General features: G+C 31.0%; 1 protein-coding gene across 5 annotated transcripts in view; it reads right to left on the bottom strand.

Annotated features, from left to right (window-relative positions):
- The window catches only part of LOC106460377 (rab GTPase-binding effector protein 1-like), a 94,232-nt gene that overhangs the window by 8,410 nt on the left and 74,998 nt on the right, over positions 1-10,824 (bottom strand). For all 5 annotated transcript variants that reach the window (XM_022387084.1, XM_022387081.1, XM_022387082.1 and 2 more), the window contains exons 14-18: positions 10,056-10,157; positions 8,142-8,331; positions 5,286-5,452; positions 3,552-3,668; positions 57-167 (exon numbers count right to left, since the gene is read on the bottom strand). In XM_022387084.1, the coding sequence (XP_022242792.1) occupies positions 57-167; positions 3,552-3,668; positions 5,286-5,452; positions 8,142-8,331; positions 10,056-10,157 (687 nt within the window). The remainder of the gene's footprint in view (positions 1-56; positions 168-3,551; positions 3,669-5,285; positions 5,453-8,141; positions 8,332-10,055; positions 10,158-10,824) is intronic.

Raw genomic sequence — 10,824 nt, 5'->3', positions numbered from 1 at the left:
TATATATATATATATATATATATATATGTATATACACACACTATAGGAACACTCACCTTTTCTTTGCGATAATGAAAAACTTTTTTACACAGATTACAAAAAGAAACATCATCATCATGCTGCCATCTGACTTCATTATCAGACTGTCTAATTTTCTCTAATTCCATCTACAAGAACATAAAGTTTAAATTATAAATTACATACCTTTAATTTCATTTACAAACTATAAAATTTTCAGTTCAAATTCCTTTACAGCCCCTATCTCTGAAATTATTGATATATATATATATATAACAGGAAAAAAAACTCCTTTTCTTCATAAAATAAATAAGACTTTTTTTAGGACAAGTCTTTATCATACCCAAAGTTTCTGGAAAAGTTTTACAAATCTGTTTGGAAAGATTGAAACATTAATATCCTTTAGCAATAGCATCAGTATTCTTAACAATACAGAAAATTTTACAAAATCACATTCATTATTCTTTAGCAAAAAACAAAGTTTTAAAATATATCTTTGAAGATCTTAAAACAACTGATAACCTGCACTGGTTGAGAAACAAAATTCTTATATTTATTCCTTAGTAACAGAAAAAGATTTAAAAAATTCTCATCATTTTGTTTTATTGAGATTTTTAAAAAACACCTTCATTCTTTAGTGAATGAGAACGTTTTTACAAATATTTCTGGAAACTTGAAACATTAAACCTGTATACACACACATATTATGTACTTTATACTACAAATACTTGATTAGCACTTCGGATAAACACCAAAAGATACTTTAACTAGAAAACAGAAAATGAAACAACACAACATATTTTATTATTTCCGTGAGTGATGTTTTATCTTCAGATTCCAGAGAAGGAAACTGTACCAGCAGAACTTTTCCCTGGGAGATCCCCTTACCATGTACAGAAATCCACATTAAGGGGTGCAAGGACCAAGAAAATTTGAAACTTTACTAGCCTGTATACCTTCTGAATGTAAAAAGAAGACATCTTGCCTAGTGATGCTTCTGGTAAATATTGGAGAATTTGAAACTAAGATACAGGAATAGAAGGTGGTGACTGTATGAGTCTGTAGAGTCAGCAGTTTATGTTCACTTGATTGGTGCTCAATGATTCCACCAATCAAATAACCCAACAAGGATACATGCTACACAGGTGAAAGCTCAACATACTTATGATAATGCAGCAATGCCAGGGTTTTGTGGGAACTGTAACCTAGAACTAGTAACAGGCATAATGTTCTTAACGACCAGTGAGGACATCGAATACTGGCCAAAATTTACCAGCCAATAAACACTGAGGGAGTCACTCCAAGGCCTCCCATCTACAAAAATTCAAAGCCAAAGTGGTATGTTGCCTAGCAACCACTCCAACTACCAGGATTCTCTCCTCTCCTTCACAGATTACCATGTACTACAAACGTGGGTGATGTTTTATGTTCAGGTTCCAGGAAATGTAACTGTACCAGAAGAACTTTTCTTTGGGATATCTCCCTTCCATGTACAGAAATCCACATTAAGGTGTGAAGAGAACATGAAAACTTGAAAATTTAATAACCTGTAAAGACTAAAACTCTACTAAATGGAAGTGAACTGAGAGAACCTGAAGTTTTATTAACCTGTAGTGACTAAGAAATTTGAGATTTTACAAACCTGAATTGACTGAGAAAATCTGTAGCTATTTAAAATCAATATTGACCAATGATTCTGTTTTTAAAGAAAAGAAGAAGTTCAAGCAACAATATTAGCTTTTGGTTTCTTATATGAAAAATAAAAAGGTAATATTTAAATTTTTTAAGGTCAAGAGTAATTTGTTCTGCTTAATACAACAGTAGTCCATTATGAATTGTTTCAATGTTCCAATATTGTTAACTTTTAATTTTTTGTAAGTAACAAAAATAATTTCAATTTTAAAATTATCCTTAGAATTCCCATCCAACTTTCAATATCTAACAACAGTAACATTTTTTGGAGCTTCTTTTAAATAGCAAAAATTTGACTACAACCAATGAATTGCCAATAATCATAAAGCTACACAATGGGCTTTCTTTGCTCTGCCCACTGCAGATATCAAAACCCTAATCCAATATTAGAAGAAAAACTTTCCATCTCCAGGTGTGGAAATTACATGACTTTGATAGTGAGTTACAAAAACTGTAGAATATTCCCAATCATGCACAGAAACAATACAACATTGTCTAATGTGTTTGGTTATCAAACAATTTGCTCCTTGTAAATCAAATCTGCATCAAAAGGTTTAACTGCTGAATGGATGTATAACACACTTAAGCTGGCAAAGCAAGCATGTTGTGTTGATACTTCTTACTGGAAATCTTTATAAGGCTAGTAATGAAAGATGTGACCAAAATTATTATTACTCTAATTGTGATGCAATAGCACACAAATTACTGATTCAAGAAAGTTATGGTCTGGCATTTATATATATATAATAAGATTCAGGGTGTGTATGTGTCACATAACTCCTCCTAAACCACTAGTCACACCTACTTCTAAGAGGTACTGAACAAATTATCTCAGCCCCGAGGTTTGCACAAAGGTAAAATGTTTCATCCAACCCCTCAGGGAATCCAGGTATTTTGCAAAAACACTTTTACAGAGATTCCCCGAAAGTGGACATCAAAATTGGCATTGATTTACATAAGATCAAGCAAATAAGTAGGCCTACTAATTAACATTCATAACTTCATTAAAGAAATTACATTTTAAAGCAGCAATGATCATCAAACTGAAAAAAAGTGTGACATAGTAGTTCAAACATTAAATTTGCATTATAGTGGCCCTGTAAATGTGGGCCATTTGCCCTAGGGTTCACTAGTATATGTATCTTCTTTAATCACTAAGTTGTGTGATATTTTATTTCTTTCTCACTGGTGAGGGGGATCAAATAATTGGGTTTTGACACCTGTGATAAGCATAGCACAAATAGCTCATTGTGTAGCTTTGTACTTAACAGCAACAACAATTCATTGGTTGTAGTAGTCAAATGTTTATGTGTACATGAAAAAATATTAGTCCCAAACTATTAACACAGCTTTAGGTTGTAAGAAATTGTGGCAATAAACCTATTAAAATAAATTAGTTTAATGAATTATGTCTTGTTGAATCCACCTAACTATATCTGTGCTATAATATCTGGCCATTGTCAAGACATTGGAAGAAAGTATGTAAGTGTTCATACGAAAATACTTCTGCAAGAAGATGAAGCACAGATAATAAGCTCAATCTTACCTCTTCAATCATAGATTTTTTTTTTAACTTTAGCATAATGCTATACAATGAGCTGCCCTTCTCTTCAGCTGAGCTTTGAGCTCATGTCTATGTGTGTCAGTCATGCTGGCTAACCATTGAGATAGCACATTTTAAAAGCACATTAATGTAGGGTCTCTGGGCCACACACTCCCCTTTATCCAGCCCTGCCTACAGTGACTAAAACAACTTTGAAACTTTACTAAACTGAAGTGATAAAGCAAACCTAAAGTTTTGCTATATTGTAGTGGCTGAGAAAGTTTGTAAATTTACTAACCTGTAATGACTGAGAAAGCTTTACAAAATCCCTTTGAACTGCCTCACTATTGTCCAGATCTGTCTGAAGGCTCTGTATTTTGGACTTCAAGTGACGAACTTCTTCTTCCAGTTGTGTCTAACGTGTTAAACAATAGAATATGCTTACTGAATTAATAACAAACTGCCTATTCAAAAATACAGTATGAAAAGATTTTTCCTAACTGCAGAATACTACATGATTCACATTTAACACCCTACATGCTTATGATTAATAGATATAATTAATCTGATAAGTGCATAGCTAACCATATTTTTGACAATACCACCTATATTATCTTCATTTAATCAATGCTTTTGATATCCCATAACTTTCCACATAAAGATTTCATAACTTAATAATCAAGCATACAAGTGTCCAATGGGTAAATCCAAGAAAAACCAGTGTGTGGGTTTTTTAGGCTGATAAACCTATCCCTACCTTTCCTCCCACCCCATAAACGTTTCTGAAATATGCATCAAATTGATTGTGAAACTGAAAATACAACTTAAAAAAAAACCACCTAAAATATGTTTTTGTAAGAAAAGTAGTTATAGAAATGTCTTACTTTGATTTCTTAATTTTTATTGTGAATAACATCAAACATTCAGACATTATACAAAAATGAAAATGCTAATAAAAAACTACTGTTATAGTTTAATTGCTTTTTCTACACTAGAATAACTCGTTCTGATTAATACAGCAGTAACCAACTACAAACTGTTTCAATTTGTTGTTGTTAACTAATTTCTGTAAATAATAACAGTAATTGCAATTTTAAAATTATTATTAGAATTCCTATACAACCTTTAACATCCAACAAGAGTAGCATTTATTAAACATTTTTTCAAAAACAAACATATTTAAACATCAGTTATAAGTGAATTTAGTGGACTGTTGTAACAAATAAAAAGCAAATATGAAATTTGTTTAAATATGTTTTGTTACGCCTTTGGAAGCTGTCAGTAGACAGTTTTGTTTCAGACACAGGTAACAATGTTAAGTAAGTCAACCTTTAGATTAGATGTTACATTCAGTAAAATTAGTTAAGGCAGGAAGTTTTCCACATGATTAGACAGTTCAGTTTCAGTACAAGATAGCAGTAAAAATCTAATTATTAAAACTAAAAGCATAGTTTTAAAACATAATTCTGCTAAAACTTACCCATCTAATGTTCATTTTTATACTTCTTTTAAGCTCACATATTTGGATTCACTTAAATAAATACAAATGTATTGTAGGCCAAACTACCAAAATGGAAGATATTTTAAAGTAACCCAGTAACAAGATTTTTCTTTGATCTAATTTTATACGAATAACAAAACGAAATAGTTGTAAAATCAAAATAAGTTCAAAATATTTTTCATCTCTAATATCAATTTCAATAACCTATCACCACAGTATTTTCCTATCAGTGCAATGCTAATTCTGCTACTATTCTTGTTGTTGCTGTACAGATATTCAAATATGTCTAATCTAATAAAGCAGTTAACATGCAATGGTAGCTTACCCTCCCTTTCCAATGTCTGAACTCATTGGTTTTACACTAATCTCATGGGTGACTGAGATGAAGATGATATCAGGAAAATTTTCACATTCCTGCAATAATGATCTGTTCATGCAAATAAGTTACAAATCAAACACCTTTGAAAAAATAGAGCCATGAAATTACAGTTAATCCTATCTTAAACTTCTCTATCCAATAATCCTGCTTACTTTAAGTACTGAAACTTCAGCCAAACTCATCCGAGTCTCTGTTACTTTTTTCTCTTGTTCTTCATGAGACTCTAGAAACTTAGATTCAAGTTCTTTTAGTTTCTGTTCAAATTCTCTTCTTTTTGTTTTTTCCAGTTCTAGTTCTGAATTTATTCTCTGCAAATCAGCTGAATAATAAAATATAATAATCAGAAAAATAAATGAAGCATAGTAAAAAATTAAAAATTCTCAGATTACAACCATCAAGTTAATCCTACATATATGAGTATGTCACAGTTCACATTTCACAACCTTCTTACATTGAAAACTTTATTATCAACATCTATCAATAAAATTGGCAACAAATGTAGTTTATAATTCAAATTTTGATTTTATATAAGATTTAATTTCTTAATTTTAATAGGAATTATTAAAATAAATTCTCATTCTTCATTTTTACGTATCAAGCGACACTTCTTTGCTCCAAATTGCCACTTTTAGAATTTTTTTCCACATCTCTATATTATTTTCTAAGTATATAAGGGCTTACACACTTATACATTAGATATCCCCAAACTAAAACGAAAATGTATATCTTCTATTTTTTTTTCCTTTGATGAGTTATATGATATAAACTGAAATTCAATTGCCATGCCCATCATAGTACATGCTGTCTTTAAAAATGTCAATAATTCTCTCTGTGACACTTCCTATAGAATTATTTATAAACAAAAAAATTAATTTACTACTTTTCTTGTGTTGTTAGCCTTGTTCTCACAACCAATTTTGAGTTATACTGCATCAGTTTTATAGTTAGCTATCACTGAAGTTGCCTTGACAAGATAAAGAAATGATTTTAACACACATATAGCTTAGTCAGGATGTGTTTTTTGCATCTTAATATTTCTAAGTTGCATATTCAAAATAAATACAAATTACATAAAGTACTAATAACATCCTTACAAAAAACTAGGGTTAACTTTAATTGAGACTTTCAGAGCAAAAAAAGTATAAGACCCACACATAAGTACTACATTTATTGATTTGTAGGTACACTTTATATTTATTGTTATAAAAGTAACTAAAATGTAAAAATTAGATACTTATTAGGATAGATCTTGCTAGTGCAGCATGTTTTAATTTAACAGAGTGTCCTGGTAACTTAATGATGTGTTTATGCAAAGCCTCACCACTGTAATGATTTGCTTTGGCACTAATCTAAGTGGTAGTAAAGCAATAAATCTAAATGACCAGGAGAATTGAATAGTATTAGCTATGGTTATAAGAATAAGTAGTGTGTAATTGTCTTTAATGATAAGAAGTCATTTTAGAAAGGAAAAAAAATGGGTAATTTAGCTGTTTGTATTTTTTTGTGGTGGTTACAAGATTAGTCAAATGGATCAAGCCTAAATACAGTGTTAGCACAGTGAAAATAGCAAAAATATTTGATAACAAATATTTGATATTAAAAAACTTTTGATATTCATTTAGGAGGTTCTAGAGATTATATAAATGAAATTTGAAAACTGAAAGTTAGAAATAGTATTTTATAATTGTAACATGTGTAACGAATTTGTTGTCATATATTTATTTTAATGTCAACGTTTGTTGGATTGAGCTTATATTTTAAAACATGCATAACTTATAGTGTTAAATATGTATTGCGAAACTCCCGCCTATCCTCCAGAGTTGCAGAAGATTCTCGAGAGTAAGAATCAACAATATATGTATATACTTAAATGTCTAAATGTAGCTCAGTATTGTTACGTAACAGTGAATTTTCTAGAAAGTCTCAGTCACTCTCAGACTCCATAAATTCATAGATAAATTTTTAGTAAAAACACTTAATTAAAAAAAATCTGATTTTTTTGTACACAGAAAACTCATAACGTTTATAAAAAGCTTGTCAAAGTTTGTGAAGATACACTTACTACATTAAAAGTTATAGTATGTATAGTTTCATGGTAGTTGCAAGAATGTTAAAATGACTAATTCCATATACAGTGAGTTAAGTAGTGACACCAGTGTACCTAACCTCGTGCCTGTAAGTGATTATGATGTATCTTATAGCCCTTGAGTTAGAAGTCATGAGGCTAACATGGTAAAAACTAAAAGTTCTCAACATGCAAACATCAAGTTATACAGTGAGAGTAACATAGTTAATCTGATGTCTGTAAATTATTATTGTGTATTTTATAACCCTTGAAAGTAAAACAGCTGTCCAGTTGTGAATAGAGAGATTGTAATGTATTTTATAACCCTGAGTTGGAAGTGGAAGCAACACAGCTCCCAAAGGAAAACAAAGAGATTGATGAATTTTAGCCAAAGAGTAAAAAACAACAACAACTTTATATCACCAAAAGTACATCACCTTCAGGTTAAGAATAATCTGCTAATTCTCAAACCCATTAAAGTTTTGACTGTGTTACGCTATCCATTTTTGCTTGGGAGAAACAAAATTACAAAGCCTCTGGAATATACTTTTTGTTGAAGTAATGATAATAAAGTTAATTCTAATAAAATAATAATAATAAATAAAATGTGTTAAAATAAATAATGTTGCGTTAGTAATCCAAGCCTAAAAATCTGATTTGTAAATGACTTAAATAAAATTGATAATAATTACAATACACTTGCTTAATATGATTCATGCTCTAACAGATGTTGTTCATGAAAACTGATGATATGTACAGTGTCTAGTCCATAATTATGCCTGTTACAACCCAGCCAGTCTGAAGAACCCTGGTGTTGGGTGAAAGGCCTCATCAGCACTGGGTATGGCAGATGTAGTGTGGTTGGCATAACATATTCTTCTTTGCTTTCACATTAAATATGTGAAAGTCATCAAGCACTGTCTAACAAATATATCAGACTTACTTAATTGTTCTCGCAGAGTGTCATTTTCTTGAGTTAGTGTGTCTTCCATTGTCTCTTTAGCATTCTGTTCTGCCATGATCTCATCTCTGAGAAAGAGAATTTCACTCTTCAACCCTTCCTCTATTTTTTCTTTTGCTATGAGAGCTGTTATAAGGTCTTCCTGCAACTTCAAATACAGGAACTGCATCTCCTGCAAATAAGTCACAGAAATGATAAATAAATAAATAACCAAAAAAAAAAATATAATCAATTTCTTTGTGTACCAACATGTAGAGGAACTGTATATTCTCATGGCTTTATGATGCCACTTAATGGCAAATAATGTCTTCAAATTAACATTTTTCCAAACAGATTGGAGATAAATAACCAATGACAAGTTATGACTGTTACTCCAATGCATATTAAAAACATTGAAATATTTATTGGACAAATGGACTTGAACTACGTCTTGTCATAATCCTATGACCAGTCTAATAGAGTACCAACTAAAATACAGTTCAAATGAAATGAGAAGGAGTGCCTAATGATATTTTCCCTTCAAATTACTGAAATTAATAAACAGTTTTGAAAACTAACTACAGTCTCATCACAATAAAAAGTCAGGTTAAAACAACTACTTATCATGAATTACTTAAGGATTTCCTTACATTCCAATGTAAAAGAAAATATTATGAAGGAAGCAGAGCTGAAATGTGGCTTTTATTCTTAAAAAGTTTCAAATAATAAGCTGTCTAAAGAAACCTTCACTTTTTGAAACCAGTCTGACAAAAAAGGTTGAATTGTCGCTGCACTGAAGAAATCTGTTCATACCCAGATGACTCAGTATGAGCAACGAAGTGTCTTCTGCTTGGCTGCAGCAGTGGATCCCAGATTTAAACTTGACTAGTGTTTCAATAGACCTATGGTCTATGAATTCAATGGAATGCGCCTGCAGCAAGAAGTCAAGAAAATTTCCTTAACACATAATCTTACAACCATGGAACCAAAAGAGGACTTTAAGTCCTCCACCCACTCACTAAAGAAGTAAGCTCTTCAGTTTCTTTGCTGCTTCCAAGAAACCATCCACCTCATCTTCAGAGGATACAGAGGTCAACACCTACCTTGATGGTCCTTGCATTCCTGTAGAAAGCAACCGTCTAGATAGATCGAGGAAAAAAAACATACCTAACCCATCTCTACTAGCCAAATGCTACCTGAGTGTTCCAGCATCCTCTGCCCCTGTTGAGTACTTGTTTAGCATCAAAGGCAAAACCCTCAGACCTGATTGCTGCCACCTCACTGACAAGATACTTGAGAGACTGATGTTCAGAAACAACAATAGGCAGTTATAATATCTATAAGTCTCCTTTAAAAATATATTTTCAGTTCTAAAACTTTGTTATTGCTTTTTTGAAAAATTAAAATATTATTATTTGTTCACATTTTGTTTGTTTCAGTATCAATAAAATAAAAGTATAGAAATCTTATCATCTGCTGTTTTATAATTATTGCATATTACGTGATAAAGTATTCATGAATACATTCCTATGTATTCGTATTCAATTACTTAGTATTTTTCCCGTATTCATTTTTGTATTTATAAAAATATGAAGCATTCGTATTTGTATTCGATTACTGATCTTCAGTATTTGCCCCACCCCTGCCTGTCAACACAAACACTGTTAGAATTATAACTACAGATTTAAATTGTTTTCTATTGTTTTAAAATCCAACTTCAACAACAACAGTAAAATTAAATCTAGGCTCTACAAAATTCATTAGCACTGTTTTATCTAGTTTGCTTTAATTAGCCAATCTTCATTTTAAGCTGAAAACCATATAATAAACTGAAAAAAAACAAAACAAATTAGACTGTAAACACACATCACATGACAAAAAAACCTTATAAAGTGTAAAAGAAAATAACTTACACACCTCAACAGTGTTAGGAAGGTTTATTTCTTCATTCTGTAGCTGCTGAGCACGAGCAATATGTTTTCCAAGTAGTGAACTGTTCTCTTCATATAATTTGGATAGCTAAAAAACACAAACTAACAGTTCAATAGTTTAAATCACACAAAAATTCTGATGTTAACCCCAAGTATAAAACTAACTTTTCAACAATATGAATGTATTTTTGATTGATCAACTCAGGCATGAAATAAGCTGTTATTCTAGTCTACTTTCAGTTTACACAAAACAAATATATATATTGGATTTTGGATTTATGGCAAAGCTACTAAGGCTACCATCATTCCTAATTTTGAACTACTGACCAGAGGGAAGGCAGCCAGTCAGCAGCACCATACAATCCACCATCCAAATTAAGGGATTGACTGTCACTCTTATAATTCAACCTCAGCTTATTGTGCAGGGAATATTTTGTGTTATCGTATGGATTCAAACTTGGGTCATCTGCTCCAAAATCGAGATCTCTACCACCAAAAAATTGAGAGCTGGAAATACTTCAAAGTGAAAAGAACCAAAATTTACATTACTTAAAAATATGATAGCAATATTGGTTTCAGTATGGCTACAAATTCAGGGATAAAAACTACAAAATTCAACAAGAATGGCTATTTTGAAATTTTTATTTAAAAAATTTAAATTCAACTACGATCAATGCTAAAACAAATTATGCTGAGGTTGAAATGACCAATAAAAATGTCTATATATATATATATATATATATATATATATATAT

Source organism: Limulus polyphemus, unplaced genomic scaffold, assembly GCF_000517525.1.
Source record: "Limulus polyphemus unplaced genomic scaffold, Limulus_polyphemus-2.1.2 Scaffold761, whole genome shotgun sequence".
In the NCBI taxonomy this organism is placed as follows: Eukaryota; Metazoa; Arthropoda; class Merostomata; order Xiphosura; family Limulidae; genus Limulus; species Limulus polyphemus.
The sequence above is the reverse complement of the archived record's forward strand: the minus strand, read 5'-3'. Positions and strand labels throughout refer to the sequence as shown.